At 42.8% G+C, this 16,608-nt stretch overlaps 1 protein-coding gene across 2 annotated transcripts in view; it reads right to left on the reverse strand.

Annotated features, from left to right (window-relative positions):
• Positions 1-975: 975 nt before the first annotated feature.
• LOC146856225 (volume-regulated anion channel subunit LRRC8D-like) overlaps positions 976-16,608 on the reverse strand; it is a 61,917-nt gene continuing 46,284 nt past the window's right edge. For both annotated transcript variants that reach the window (XM_085654287.1, XM_085654286.1), the window contains exon 2: positions 976-6,584. In XM_085654287.1, the coding sequence (XP_085510413.1) occupies positions 4,120-6,582 (2,463 nt within the window). In that variant the 5' untranslated portion in view covers positions 6,583-6,584 and the 3' untranslated portion in view covers positions 976-4,119. The remainder of the gene's footprint in view (positions 6,585-16,608) is intronic.

Below are 16,608 nucleotides of genomic sequence, written 5' to 3' on the forward strand. Positions count from 1 at the left end.
CTGTCTGGCATACTCATCTGCTCATAGATGCTCGCCTAACACTAGCTCAATTCTGGAAACCAGCTCTAATCACCCTATTCATGTTTGGTGCTCTAAAATATGGTCAATATATGCAACAAAAAGAACAAAACAGCTCTAATACGGGATAACCTGCCTAAATTCAAGAAGACATGGGCTCCAATTCCTACTGAAGATGGGTTGGCACTACAAGGTGGGGGGCCCTACGGGTAGACCTCCTGTCATTCAATGCTCTGGTTTGGATGGAATGTTCATATCATCTGAGACAGTTACATCCGAGCAGAAAATGTGGCAGAGGCCAGATCCCCTCTCTTAATACTCCCGGTTCGCCAAAAAAAACAGTGTACACCTTAACAATGCAGCATATAGGGGACTTTTACACATTCTTTATTTCATCCATTTAACTACTAACGCTGGCTTTGATCCAAAGACACTTTAAGCTTATGCACTGTTTTTTGTCAAGCCCAGATGATTACAGTGCGTTTATAGTACTGTGCATTGTGAACCTCTGGATGTTAAATAAAGTTTGGGGAAAAAAATTGGGTTTGAGGGACTCTTGCAAGAGTCCCTCAAACCCAACCTTTAGATATGCAAATATATTTGGAGCTTAATATCTCCAAAACTAAAAAGCACACTTTCTGAACCAAGATCTACGTTCCTGGCAAATTTGTTGTAATTCTGTTAAGCAGTTTGAGATAGTACTTAAAAGAAGTCTTGGAAAATGCATAGAGATTTTGCATTTGGGACCCCCTTTTTCCCTCAGCCCCCACTTGACAGATGAGCCCTTAACTTTCCACACACAAACTAGGCCAAAAACACACTTTTTTGGAAATTTCCTTGAAGATTCATTAATCAGTGGCAGGTTAAAAATAAAAACAGGAAATTATAAATATACATCAGCATGCTCTCGCAGATTTAGATGAATCTCTCCAACAAAGGCGAGTGAAGACCCATAAATAGTGCAAAATTAATTATTTAATCACCAGATATGTCCATGACGCGTTTCGGCTGACAACGAAGCCTTGATCACATATATATAAAAAAATATATATACATTGTACTGCTAGGCCCGAAATCTTGGAGGCGCACTCGACAGATGCTGCAAAGCCAAGGCTTTATTAACATGGAGAGCCAGCGTCTACATATGAAGTCTCAGAGTCTTGGTCGACGCGTTTCGAGGCAACGGCCTATTCTTCATGGACAGCTCGAGATTTCCACCAGATGGCTCCAATTGGTTGTTTTAAATACATGCGCAGACCCCCAGTGGGTCATGCATGCATAGTGCATTTGTTTAGTACAGTGCATGTTGGGACATGTAGTCCTCCTTGGTGAATAGTGTTGCCCTTTGTAGGTTTCTGTGTGGTCTCAATTGTTGAGCATTTTCTAACCTTTAGTGGGCCTCCATATGCCACGCTGGTTTTATTGAGTGAGTGAGCATGGTGTTCTCCTCACACTTGGCTGGGTGCCGTCAATGTTCTCAACTCTGTCTCCTGTATATAGCACATAGGGTGTTTTAGAACACTGTGTTGCTGCAATATCGGTCATCAAACAAAGCACTGGGGTTGATTATCTGCCCTTCTACCTGAAAACAGCACATTAAATGGAACAACATTTAAACTGATGTTGAGTGTTGATACATTACCATGAGTCAATGGTAATTTGGGCTACAACAACTAACAAAAAAGGTTCACGAGCTGGGAAGAACAAAAGTAGGCTGACCATTGATTCAAGAGGGCAAATGCCAGATGGGCTGGGCAGCATTAAAGGCTGTAGGGCCCCTCCTGCCTATGGGGTACTTTGCTGTGTTCACATTTCTCCTTATTAGTATCTCTGAAGGTAAAATCCATTTCTAAAGCTGGGTATTGTAGGACACTTTTAATGCTTTAGCATTACAGTGTTCAAGGGTGTTTGCCAGTCAGTGGCCCCTTGTTCCTTACCAGCAGCATCCATGCCAGGGTTTCAGAATATGCACATTTATATATATTTCATCTGAAAATTCATCACATACATATGGTGAAAAAATGAATTATGGAAGTAGCAAGCTAATGTAGGATATTGTCAGAGGGGTTTCAAGCTCCTATGGTTAATCTGGAAGTAGGGGGCCAAAAAACTGGGGCCACTCACGGCTGAAAAGCATGTGTGGGGGTGGCCCTTGAAGAGGAGGGTGGGCGGTAAACAGTGCTGGGTCAATAAGGGAGGGAGAATTACTTAATGTGGAGAAGAGTGAAATGCATTACTTTGATAAAAATAGAACGCCTTCTAACAATTTTTGACTAAATCCGGGACACCGAAGGCAGACATTACCCGCCTTACATTTTTTAAGCCATTCCATAATTATAACAATGTGTTATTTATATAATTCTACCTAATACTAGCTTACATCATTAAATGAACAGCCATTGACTCAAAGAATGGAAAGCCGAGTAGACTACTACATTTCTAATCTGTAGCCTGCAAACCACACTGGCAAGACCTGATCCCACTTAGCTAGACTACCATGTTAAAAACATTGAGAGTTTTATGCATTTAGATCAAAATTTGTATTAATAGTTGGAACAGCAATTAATCTACACTTGAATTCACGTGTATTCAGATATGCAATATTACAATTGAAACAAATTTGCTACATGTTAAAGTGTGTTTTCCTGGCTTAAGCTAGCTAGGCTGCAGTTAGTGCAACACCGTCTTGACCAAAACAGATGCTGTCTCATAAGGTTTATTTTCTTTTTATATTTTTGCTTTACACCATCTGCTGCAAGATGTGGATATGTTTTTCCTGAATAACACTGTTCTCCAAGAGAGCCTGCCAGAGGAAGTTTTAGTAACAATTTCCAGCAACCTTCCACTTGCACGCCATATTGCATTTATTTACTATGGTTCAAAGATGTTTATGTAGCTAGTTTATTCTGACACCTTCAGATGACATTTGGTAAGAAGTGCTGAATCAATATTCATGCAGCAGGTTAGTTGTAAGGTGATAGGGCTATGTGACTTTTTAATTGTAAAACTGCGATTCATTGGAGCAATGATCATACCACGCTGACTTTGACATTCTGCATAAGTTCTGTGCAACAATACTGTATATAAACCCTTAAAGTTGTGGGTGAGCCCGAAACGTTTGCCCTCTAGTAGGGATAATGCCCAATTTCTTATTGATTTTGCTGCACATTTGAGACTCAGTCTATTTCGAAGTTTGCTTATTATTCTGCATTGTACCAATTACTGACGCCTTCATGACCATGAGTTTATGCATGTAAATGAGAATATTGCTGCATCTGCACTTTTACTATTTCTGTATAGTACTTTTGAATTTAGTAATAAAACTTGTTTTTCTAAAATCTGCTCCATAATTCACTTTTTAAGTCAGTCCTTTCATTACCAGTATTTTAAAATGCTGTTTTGAACCTTGTCCCTGGGGCACATTGCCTCATGATTCGAGGTTCACATGATCCACCCAACAATTTGGATGTGCTATTCATTTATACGTTTTCTAGGGGTACAGCTCGCCCATACAGATTTGCCTTTACCTTTCTATAATCTCACCATGAGCCAGGTTATGTTATTGTTCAGTATGACTTAAAGCAAACACTTATGAAGTAGGTTCAGATAGCTGTTTCACCGCTCTGGTTTCATGGAATTCCCAATACAGCCCCATCCTACAGACTTCGGGAGGTCTGGACACATTTTTTCCACTCGATCACAGCAGCGTCCAGTGCGGTGCCAAGACCTCAAAGTTCAGAACAATTCATATAAAAAAAAAAAAAACACTTTAACTCCCTGCATACATTTTCGGTAATAACTCTCTCACTGTTTGAAATCATTGAACCCATAACTTCTCAACTTTCCTAAGCAACATCTCATATAGCATATGTAGCCAGTGATCCTTCCTGCACCTCCAAAGAGCCTGTCCCTGTTCACTCTTAAGCTCAAGAACTAGCACTTACGCAGGCCTATCCTCTTTCGCAATCAGTTCTATCACCTCGAAGTAATGTTGGAAATAAATATCTAGAAATGAACTACCCCTACATATTGTGCTATCAGACCTCTTTTAATATTAACAATATACAGAATAAGCTAGTGCTGCGAGTTCCTTCACAGCGACTATTCCACCAGGCCCTCTCTAATGTAGGAAGGCAATGTTTGAAGAAGATCTTCCTCTACAGTGAGACCACTCTTCTTCAGCAGTGAACAGAAGCTGATCTCTGATGGCAGGGCTTGCAGAACATTCCCCTTCAAATCCAGGTTAGTCAGATGAATCAACTCTCCAATCTCTGGGGAGAGAGAAGACAGCTTGTTCCTTCCCACATGCAAAGTTTTCAGCCGAAGGCATCTGAAAAGTTGGCTGGGGAGATCTTCGAGCTGGTTGCCGCTCACAGAGAGGACCTGCAGAAGACCAAGCTGACCAATCTCCTCTGGGAGGACCTGGATCAAGTTGTTGCTGAGATCGAGATGCCTCAGCTTATCTAGAGTAAACAGGGCTGACGGCACGGAATCCAGCTTGTTGTCTGACAGAAAAAGCTGCTCAAGGTTTTTCAGAACCTCAATGGAGTTTGGGATCGAAGAGATGGCATTGTGACAGAGTTTCAAACAGGTGAGACGGCGGAGATGCTGGAAGCTTGCCATATCCTCAATCGCCTGGATGCTATTGGACTCAAGGTCAAGTTTCTGAAGACTGGTCAAGCTAAAGATGGCATGGGGAATCTTCTCCAGCTCACAGTGATGGAGCTCCAACTCTAAGAGATTGGACATCTTCTTTAGGTTACTTAGAATTACCAGTTTAGTCCCATCATTCTCGATTACCAGCCTGGAGAGGTGGCTAGCCAGGTCCGTCACAGCTGAGGGGACTTTATTCAAGTTGCTCTTGATGGTCAGCACTTTGAGATTTTTCAGCTCCTTTAGTGATTCCAATGAAATGACTTTGTTGTTGACTGAGCTGAGGTTGCCAGACAGGTGAAGCTCCAACAGATTTTTTAGGGAATAAACCCAAAGAGGGATCTCGTCGATGTCTGTGAACTTGATATGCAGCACTTTGAGGTGGTCCCTCAGGAAACTGAAGGCAATATGTTCCACCTTTGCAGGGCAGTGGTAGAGGTAAAGCTCAGTGAGGCAGCTCATCTTTGAGATCTTTGCAGGTAGCTTGACATCAGAGATGAGCTCCAGCTTCAACACTTCCAGATCCATCATATCAAAGACAGCCTTGGGCAGACCAGAGAGCATGAAGAGCTGCAGCTCGAGCTTGCCACTTGAGTTCCTGCTGATGTGCTGCCGCAGCTTCTCATACGTCCATTCGTGATTGAGGTTGAGCTCCAGCAGCTTGTTCTCACTCACTGCCGAGAGGAAAATGGCAAACCTCTTTGAATACAACTGGTCATACTGGTCGGCCATATGCAGCAGGAAGGCAAAATCATTCTTAACATCTGGGATGTCACTGAAGTTGCTTTCCTCACGGACCTTCTCAAATGAATATTCCTTCAAGGACTTCTTGAAAATCCAGAACAGAGTGTAGATACCAACCAGCCCATATATACAAACTAGGCCTATGTAGGCAATCAACAACTTCTGGAGTATAAATGCCAAGTTGTGGGTGCAGAAAAAGATGGAGTAGCCAGTCAGGCTTTTTATGTTGGGCTTGCAGATGTGACGAAAGCGGATTGCACCCACAAAGCTGGAAGTGTACCCCAAAATTATAAGGAACTTGACAACCTTAAAAACTGTTTGTCCAACATAGACTTTGTAGATGAGATCAGCATCCTCCGTGTGTGTTCGGAATTTGCGAATCTTTTCAAAGAGTGCTTTGGCCTGCTCTCCATCCTTTTTGTCCAAGATATTGGAGGAGGTCACCTCCGAGATTTCAAAGGGAATGTCTCCTCTGTAGGAGCCTGGAGAAGTGACCTCATCAGTTGTCCGCATTTCGCAGGCCCGTGAAGCACATGACTTGAGACGTCCAGTGTCCTCTTCAGAGTGTTGGCAAGCTGTCTCAGAAAGAGCCTTGGTGGTCCAGGGTGACTCAAAGCACTTCTTCAGAATTGAGATGAAGTGCTCAATCTTGGAAGAGGTCTTGGGATACTTAAACCAGAAGTTACTACTGATGAGCAAGAGGAGAGAATGCATCAAGGCAAGGTAAGGGGAGTATTTGGAGTACCATGGCAGCGCTTTCTGGTAGCAGACATGGCTGATGTAGATGTACTGTTGATAGTCTAGGTTGGTTGGATGACCTCCTGTCTTGGAAGAGGCCCTTCTGGAGAAAGGGAGATGTGGCTCCTCTCCAACAGCTGCTCCAGAGCTGGTTTCGTGCATAAGGACAGAGGTGGCAGTCGAAGTGGTGGCAGTGGTGGCCACCGCAACAGTGGACAGCTGTGAAGAATTTGACACAGTCTTGTTTAAATCTTCATCTAATGGCAGGCAGACTACCTGGTCTTTGGAGATCAGGAGAGTTCCAGAGAAGAATGACACCATGAGCATCAAGATGACCAGATAGTCCATCAGGACGTCCCACCAGGGCTTCAGAGTTTTGAAGGCGCTTTGACTGTCGTTCAGTGTAGCAACTTCCGTGATGGTAAACATTTCTGAGGGAAAATGCAGAAAAACAGGAAAATTAGTAAAATAACTAGTTTTTAAAACATCTATATTTTATTTTCCTGAAAAACCTAATTAGCTGCACTTTGCATCAAGACTATGGCACGCAGCTTGGTAACCGCTGGGAGGAAAAGAGGTGGAGTTAATTTGTGAAGAGTTAGGGAGGGTGATGAGGGAATGAGGCAGTCTGAGAAGCAACGGGGTTGGAGATCTTGAGTTCAAGAGGCCACAAGAGTAACAATGGGAGATTTATGATCAAAAGCTTATGCTTCAAAGAGAAGGAATGTCTGACGTGAATCTGTGCCCCAAGGAGAGTGTCGCATCCAAAGATGGGAGACTGGCGTGTCTGGGGTTTGCAGCCTGCTGGGAGAGGGGAAGCTGGAACATTAAAGAGAGAAAGACTCAGTCTGCTAAAAGGCCATGTAAATAAAATGCAGAGGGTGAACTGTGGAAGATGGGGGAGCGGATGAGTCCTACTGCCTTGATAAAAGCCAACAACAGGTGTCATTTTACTGGTTTGTACCACACATGCATTCCTCCTTGGAGCAATGGTGGAGAGCTCGGTTTCTTACAGCTTTTCAAACAGTTTGGAAGAGAAAAACATATCCCACCCCCTGCATTTCCTTCCTGAACCCACTCCCTCCCCCATTGTTAGACACTTTGTGACCCGCCTTCCCAGAAAAATTCAAACAACCTTAATAGCCCTCCCTTTGTGCTGCTACCTCCCCTATCATTCATCGCTCCACTTTCCTAAGCACTACTTCTTTCTCTCCATCTTCCTTAACAACCACTCACTGAGCTCTCAATTCTACAGTTGGGGATCTCCAACCGTCCAACACCCTTCTTGCGCCCCCAAATCAAATTTTATTTATTTATTTATTTTTTCTTGGATCACGAACTATAGACACAATGGTCTTTCTGTATCGTAGGTTCCAGTTCCATCTATCTATCTGAGCAAGAGAGCTTCCCATGGAGATAGTCTCTATGATCAAGAGATATCCTCCTTAACTGGGTGGATCACCAAATGATAGTACTGATCACGATAAAAGATTGATGGTAATCCAACCTCTGCTCTAAGAAGTCTATGTTTTGACTCTCCATTTATACTCCTGTCTTTTTGTGCTTCTGTTTATTCACTTTAGACCCCTAGTTCTCTTTGTGGTTTTTATACCCCCCAAATCAAACCTCAATTTCTTATTTATAGTAAAGGTAGTTGGAACAAATTTTCCATGCTGTTAGGAATATTATTCAAGTAGGCCACCACTCTAAACTACACCTTTGCCCCATTAGAGGCCTACTCTTTAGCATGATTTCTAAACCTGTAGTCTGTGGACCCCTGGTGGTCTGCGACGCCTACTGAGAGGGTCCACAGGGGCTTGGAAAATTAAATAATAACAAACACACACAATATATATATAAATATATATATATATATATATTTATATTACCTACTGGCGGTCGCCAGTAGGTAGTTATAGTTAGGACCCTGTTTCCATAGGAAATCTGCAACATTCTATTTTGAATAACTTTGGCGCCGGTCGACGAATCCTCGCGAATTTTTCAAAATAGGTGGGGCGCTACGCTCCGCTCTTTCCCTGAAAGTCTCGGGGGGATTCGTCAAGCGGGGGCTGAGATAAAAGGGGGGTCCCAAAACGCGTTTTTCCCATGCATTTTTCCATAGGACCTTTAGACACAGCTACAGCCCGAACGGCTGAACAGAATTACTTGAAATTTGGCAGAGAGCTAGTCCTCAGGTCAAGGAAGTGCCTTTTGTAGGTTTGGTGTAAATCTGTTCAGTAGATTCTGAGAAAATAGCCTTTAAATCAATATATATATCTGAGCCAGCTTACGGTGCGCTTACGGTGCGCTTACCGTACGCGTACGGTGGCGTGCGCGAGCGCGATTCTGATTGGCTCTTATATCTTAGTAAACATTCGAATCGGTCGAAACCAGGAAGCGGCGGCCGCCATTTTCTCTCTCGCTCTCTGAGTTGGGCAGCAAAAACGAAGCCAAAAAATGGCTAAAGAGGCAGTTTCGTCACATCCTAACCACCCAGCATTGATATAGGGGTCCCCAAACAACCCTCAAGCCCAAAAAAAAAATTTTTTTTTTCGGAAATTCGCCGATTACGCTTACCGTACGCGTACGGTAAAAATTATTTAAAAAAAATAAATTATCCACATTCTCCCCACCCCGTGTGCAAATGGTGCCCGAAGGGCACAATTTGTGCATGGCATATTACACATATCAAATTAACAAAGAATACATTTCAAAAAGATGCGCATAATATGTCCCCCATGTGCGCACGGTGCCACCCCGTGTGCAAATGGTGCCCGAAGGGCACCATTTGTGCATGGCATATAACAACAATAAAATTAACAAAGAATACATTTCAAAAAGATGCGCATAATATGTCCCCCATGTGCGCACGGTGCCACCCCGTGTGCAAATGGTGCCCGAAGGGCACCATTTGTGCATGGCATATAACAACAATAAAATTAATAAAGAATACATTTCAAAAAGATGCGCATAATATGTCCGCCATGTGCGCACGGTGCGCGAAGCGCATTGTGCGTACATGGCCCATCCCGCATAATGTGGGCACGCGGTGCGCTGCGCGCACCGCGTGACCACCGTGTGTGCACGGCACTAACTGCGTAAAGTGGGCGCGCGGTGCGCAAAGCGCACCGCGTGATCACTGTGCGCGCACGGTGCGCGCACGGAACGAACTGCGTTAACTGGGCGCGCAACGCCACGAATGGCGTAAAGTAACTTAGCATTTAAAAAACCGTACAAATTCACTGAAAAAACCATAGGTTTCACACATGTTATAGTTAGGAATTAGCATTTAAAAAACCTTGCAAATTCACTGAAAAAACCATAGGTTTCACACATGTTATAGTTAGCTGGACATTTTACTGATAAAAAACCAATGAAATTCCCCCGTTATAGTTAGTGCAGGCAACTATAACTCACGCGACCGCAATCTTCTGCTGATGACATATGTGTCTTTATGAAAAAAAAATATTTGTAATATATGTATAGCTAAAAATTAATGGAAGAAGACATGGGCAAATAAGTGTCTAAATACAGTATTAGCATCAGCAGAGGATTGCGGTCGCGTGAGTTATAGTTGCCTGCACTAACTATAACGGGGGAATTTCATTGGTTTTTTTATCAGTAAAATGTCCAGCTAACTATAACATGTGTGAAACCTATGGTTTTTTCAGTGAATATATATATACACACACACACACACACACACACACCAATTTTAATTTGAAAATGTTGAAATGCTCTGCAAAAAGAGAATACATCAAGAACAAAAAGACAGTGATATACTACAGTCTAATATATTTCTTCTCATGGAAATAAAACTTACTTTTGAAAAGCTTCAACGTTCCCGCTAAAGTTACAATTTTGAGTTTCGTTATTATTTTGTTTGTGAATTACATAAAATATTTCACGTTGTGCGTATTTGTTTTAAATATACTTTTTTCTCTATTTTTGGGTATTGCTCAGAGGTTCAAATAGTAGAAATTACTTGTTCAGGGTCTCAGGCTTCCAAAAGTGATTTATTGGGTGGGGGCACTGAAGTTAAAAGGTTAAGAACCACTGCTCTATAGTTTTGGACCAAAAGGCCTGGTTAGCATCTGGCACATAAAATATGTTTATAATGAGGATTCTGCTTCACTAATTTGTACGTTTGAACCATGGTGCCACTCACTATGTCCCTATTCTATATATTAGAGGCACATCTGTTGAAATTGACAGCTGTTTTTTTTTTTTTTACTAATGACATGGTGGCATTCCAGAATGTTAAAGACTTGGCAGAGGATTTAAGTCCATTATGTTTTCCCATATGGCGTCAGCTCTCTGAGTAACCACTTTCACCAATTTTAGATCCAATGATAATCAGTGGATATCAGGAGTTTGGTTCTGCTCCTGCCTGTTGGAAGTACGTTTACTCAAGCAATCCGAGTAATTTGATGTCAATGTTATGCCCCATATTGAGGGCGAGCTACCCGCTAAAGAAATTGTTAAGGATAGTGTACACAGGCTCAAGCGATGCCGCACTAAGACAGTCGGTGTGTCTGGAAAATGAGGTATTAGAGTATGGTTATACTGAGTCAATCGACTGAGTGCAAGACGAAAAGGTCAATCGGGTATTCATCAGACTAGATGAATTGTTGAAAAGGTCAGAGAGATGACTAACCGCATGGCTGGCCAGTGAGTTAATCGGGTCATCGAACTGCAAGTTCAAGTCACCCGGTATAGTAACAAAAAAAGAACTTGTCCATAAAAGGTCAAAGATAATCAATAGAGCAATAGGGGTTTGGCAAGTTGGACTACCTGGGTGATGGATGAGGATCTAATCTAGATTTGGTTTAGGTTAGTGAAGTGAGGCCAACAGCATTGCCATTCGTAACCAATGTCCAATCGTCTGACCGTCTTGATCACCACCATGTCCTTGACCCCATTACCCTGGGTCCAATTGTGAAACATGATTTTTTACTCCGTTGCCACAGAGTAGTTCAGGATTGGATGGCTTGTGGGAGCAAATCACGATTCTGCACTCAATAAAGTAACATATTGGACAGTGGGAGACATTGAAGTAGTTCCATGTGACATTTTAAAACACTTGTGTGATATGTCAAGGGGCAACTGAGCTGGAAGAAAACTGGAAGGCGAGCTCTGGGGGACAAAGAGGACATGTACCGACTAGTCTCTTGGAGAGCGATCCTTGCAATATTATCCACTTCCATACTGCAGCGGCAGGGCATGGCCACAGGTATAGGCCTTTTCAATGGCTAAAGCAATGAGGGAACAGAGCTGGAGGGCGGAAGCAGGCCACATGCTGCAGCTGAAGGATGTGCAGCACTAGAAGCAGGGGCGTAAGATGCACCCCTGTGGTGCAGGGGAGCTCCCAACCCTTTATCGGCCCCCATGTAGCCCCACACCAATGTATGTATATGTTTGAAATATGGGAGACTGTGTGTCCCTTCTTCACATTCTGCAGGGGAGGGCCTACATTTTGCGTTACGCCACTGCTAGCAGGGTTACCATTGTTAAATTGAGAGCAGCAGCAAGCATGCCATATGCCACAGATAGTGGTCGCGCAGCTATATAACTAGGGCTACTCGAATTATGCGGCAAGAGGGCCAAATTATGCGGCAAGGGTAATGTAAATTATGCGACAAGAAAAAAGGTGAAATATGCGCTATAATACTCTGTAATAGTATTACTTCATTATTTCATCATTGTTTAAACCGGGTAACACTGTCTGGCCATTGGTTGCACCTCATTAGTACCAGTTTAACACTCAAATATAGCAATAAGCAACAAAAAGGTGACCTTCAACATTTACAAACAGCACTTTGCAGCAACACGTATTGCTGAATTTTTAGTAGCTTCTGAACGGTTTGAGCTAGAAACTTTATTTTTCGTTTCAATCTGCTAGTTATGCGGCAGATAATGGATTATGTGGCAAATGCTGCAACTCTATAATTATGCGAAAAACACTGCGGCTGCACAATTGCATAGTTCCAGTAGCCCTGGCTCTAACAGTGGTTTAAAGATCTCATTGCAAAAGATGTGCCTCTGTGGATTGGGCAGCTGAAGCAGCCCTCATGCCATTGGATAATAGGTCTTTAAAAGCGATGTACCAGGGTTCCACAGCAATCACATGAGTGAACGGGAAACCTGGTTTAAAGTCCCAGCGTGGGCACAGTTTGTAGCATGAACAGACATTTCATGCCTTCAGCAGCCACGTGTTCAGGGAGATTCTGAACGTCTGCAGGATATCCTGGTTTACTTCGATTCCACTGAAAAGTTTGTTTGTCGAGTCTAGGGTGTGCTTGGTTGGTTCAGGAAGCCAGCTGGCTTTACCCCAGGCTAAATAAACGTGTCTTCCCCTAGTAACCACTTGAGATTTTGCAGTGCGTGACTTCACGCAATGAACTGCCAATGAATTTACTAGTAATCAGTGCCATCTAAACATGGCGGTGATCCAAGACAGTATACGCCTTTTCTGTTGGACTTTGGCAATTAGAACGGCCATTTTATTATCTGGTTTTCTCACAGCCTGCTGTCCAACGTTAACAGAAGTTTGAATGATTCCACTGAGGATTTCGGTTCCTCAGAAGAGTTATTTCTGCTCCTCCCTTGCTTAAAGATAATATTTAGTTCGAAGCCTAAAGAGTTCCTGGGGATATTTCCAAAGCTTCCCTGGGTATGCATTCCGCCCATTGCTTACCATTGGCTTTGCAAATCGCACTTGCTTGCTTTCTATTTGCTGGCTGTATTTGTTTTAGGCGGTCCAGCTCGAGTTAGTCCCTCCCTTGGAGCATAGCCCGTTTATAGAAAGCCAGCACTTGTGAAAGAATGTTTTTTTTAAAGGGCTGTTAACTGCAATCTAAAACACTAACTTTTAGCCATGGTGAACAGCACCCAAGCTGGTGAACAACATGGCTAAAACACATTTGCAAAGCCAATAGCTCTTGCATAGGTGAGAACCTATTGGCTTTGCCAATGCTTGTTAAACTAAGTTGTGCCCTTTGAAAACCAATGGTTAAAAGTGTGCGCTTGGACCATACACATTATTGCTTTTTTTCTGCTAAAAAACCCAAGCAAACAAAACATAATTACCATGGGTTTGAAATTAAACATGACAATAACTAGTTCTCTTACAGCGCGCTGTGCTATTTTGTTGCCTAGCCGCCTGGTACTGAATATATTTTGATCTCTCAAGCATGAACTGCAGAGCTGGCCAAGTCGAATTCCAAAGCTTGACTTGCAGACTGTACACAGTGATCAATTGTGAGTGATTTACAGACCCAGCTATTTTGCTACCTACGTGGCATTATTGACACCTTAGAAAGCAGTTTAACAACAGAGTTAATGTTGGAGTAAGTGCAACTTCCTGCGCCTGTGGTAAGGGCCAGCAGAAAGGAAAGCATTCTAGAGGAAATGTTTATAAGCAAATGTATTCAAACTATAATTTGAAGTGATTGTGGGCTGCTCAAAGGGTGGGTGTTCTGAACTTCACGAGTTCTGAACAGTCACAGTCTATTTTCGTGCACTGGGAAGGTTTGCAAATGTCAATTGCCCACAACCCTCTTAGCATAATTCCTCTCAGATGATTTTTCCCGCCATCTTTTCTCGAAATTTCATGTGCTTCTGATTCAGTAAACAAAATTAATTCGTTCAAGTCCATATTTTTAGATTTCTCCGTTGGGAGGCTGGACTTTTAGATCGTTTCAATGCATAGAGCCTGTGCAAGTTCATCTACCTTTAACAGTAGCAGTGATAAGTCATGGAAATGTTGGTCATGGCAATAGTATTCATATACTATCAAGTTTTGCATCATCATATTGACGGTCTGCGTCAAGTCAGAAACTGTCATGTACCAGAAGAAAGTGATCGACGCCGAGTGATGCACCTGCATGTTCTAAGGAACAGTTTTACACCTGGAAGCTCTCCAAGACATCAAGCTTTCGAGGTTAAGTTTCACAATGGTAGAAGGATTGAGTGAAATGTGTATCTGATTCTCAAACTAGAGGCAGGAACTTCAAAAGGCAATATTTTGGACGAGTTATCGTCTCTAAAACAATTTTATCTCTTAAGACAACATTTTCCTGAAAAAATGTTTCTGGTGGCCATGATATCATCTGTCACTGATCGAAGAAAACTCATATTGTTGGTAGGATGAGCATGTCGTACCTTTGGGGCATGAAGGTGCTAACATTTAATAGCATTCAGATGTGATGAAAAGTAGGCGGTGAGTGGTCTGTGCTTCTCGATCAATAACTTCTATTGTTGGTGATGAGCAAATAAGATAATCTGGGTCTACTGAGGCCAAAGTTGGGAGCAATTCCATCAATTGCGCTTGCAAAGTTAGAATGGCATGAGAGCTTTTCTCGTATCCATGTCCTGTATTGTCCCATAGAGTCAACTGAGAGGCCTGAGAGAGAGTACAGAAAGGATAAACTATTAGTTAATAATGACATCTACACAACATTTGAAAAGAAAAATTGGTAGAAATGAAGAATAAAGTATACTGAGTGGCCAATTCATAGAAGAAAAACTACTGAGGTGTGGTGCAGCGGCCAGGGTGCCCGATTCCGGACCACGGGGTTCACGTGACACCAGCGGCAGGTTAACCCAGCACCATGTGACTCTGGGCAATAGCTCGCTTAAACTTCCCGACGGCCCCCAGCGCTGGGACACCTCTCCGGAGGTAGCTGTGCGCTTTACAAATGCTGGGATTTCACTTCATTTCTGTCAGACTGACCAACAGGATTCTACAAAGGGAGAGGTACTTAATCTGCCTTAATTGCAATTTGGGAGAGTTTACAAAACAGTTGACAAAATGCTGTAGCTGTATTACTAACCCAGGACCTTTCAGCAACTTTTGACACATTACACCATGACACATTACTTCATAGACTGAAAAAGTCAGGCTAGATGGCATCACTCTTAATTCTAAATCCTCATATCAGCAAGAGATCGTACGAGATTCACACATCACCTTTCTTTTCAAATCATTACTGTATAAAAACAGACCATCCACAAGTGTCTTTCCTCTCTCCTCCTCTTCTTTTTAACATATACATGAATTCATTACTAAATCTTAGCAACAGTTTTAAATTCTCATGCTACAACTACGTAGATGATACAGATCATTCCGAAACTGGAAAATCCTAAGGACATGGAAACCTCAACACTTAACATCTGCCTCAGAGTCATAGATGAATGACGCGGAATCAGCTTAAGCTAAATCCTTCAAAAACTGAAATATTGACCTGTGGTGACTAGAAAGTTCATAACCCCATTTCTTTCTGGCTAGACCAACGTGGATCCAAACCAACATTAGGTAAAAGCTTGGAAAATGTCAGACTCTTCTTTGACTCTGCACTTTCCATGAATACTCAAGTGGACAGGCTGTCCCAATAAACTTTCTACATAATGGGTCATAGACGCATCTTTACACATCTTGGATGTTCTCAAAACGTACAAGCGACAACATTACTCATTCTCTCCAAACTTGACTGGGCAAATGGTCTTTACCACAGCATACCACTCTCAACTATTAGATAGCTAGAAAGGATACATTACTCAGCAGGAAGACTCCTTATACAGGTAAATATACAAACTCACATCTCCAGATCCTCTACACTGGCTCCCAGTAGCAAGAAAGTTCCTCTTTCAAAAGACCGTGCATCACACACAGAGCTATCTATGGCAAACAAGCAAAACTCCCAACCCAGGAACTTACGTTCCAGACTGGAACCCTGCTTAATAATTCCTGCTTACAGGATGAAAAACTTTGGTGGCCTTACTTTTTTCATTCATGCCACAAAAATATGGAATTCCCTTTGTGCACAGATCAGAGCCACTAAAAGTAACTTGGAGTTCAGAAAGACGATTAGGACCTGGACTGTTCCCATGAGGCACAGGGTCAGACTGATTTGCATATGGCCATGTCTGCACTGGGGTGGCAGAGTGGTCTAAAGAACGGTGATGGATTAAACCCAGATCAGTTGACTGGGGGTGAGTGCTTGCAATGTTCAACACTCCGCCCATCATTTCCTTTGGTTTTGCTTTGTTCACCATAAGTTGGCTGGGTATGCTCAGACGTGAGTCCCTTGCTCACTTTGCCACTGGATTCAAGCAAGCTGGCTGATGACGGCTGAAATGCCAGAAACCGGTCCTAGGAAGCTTGTTTCCGGTCCAGGGAAGACATGGCTTGGCAGTTCGGGCTGGACTGTTCCCATGAGGCACAGGGTCAGACTGATTTGCATATGGCCATGTCTGAACTGGGGTGGCAGAGTGGGCTAAAGAACGGTGATGGATCAAACCCAGATCTGTTGACTGGGGGTGAGTGCTTGCAATGTTCAACACTCCGTCCATCATTTCCTTTGGTTTTGCTTAGTTCCAATATGCTTCAACAGAAAATCCACACATTCTCATTTTCTGCACATAGGCAGATACTCTCCAGGATCCCTCTTAGAT

This window comes from Triturus cristatus, chromosome 4_1 (genome assembly GCF_964204655.1).
Source record: "Triturus cristatus chromosome 4_1, aTriCri1.1, whole genome shotgun sequence".
NCBI lineage: Eukaryota > Metazoa > Chordata > Amphibia > Caudata > Salamandridae > Triturus > Triturus cristatus.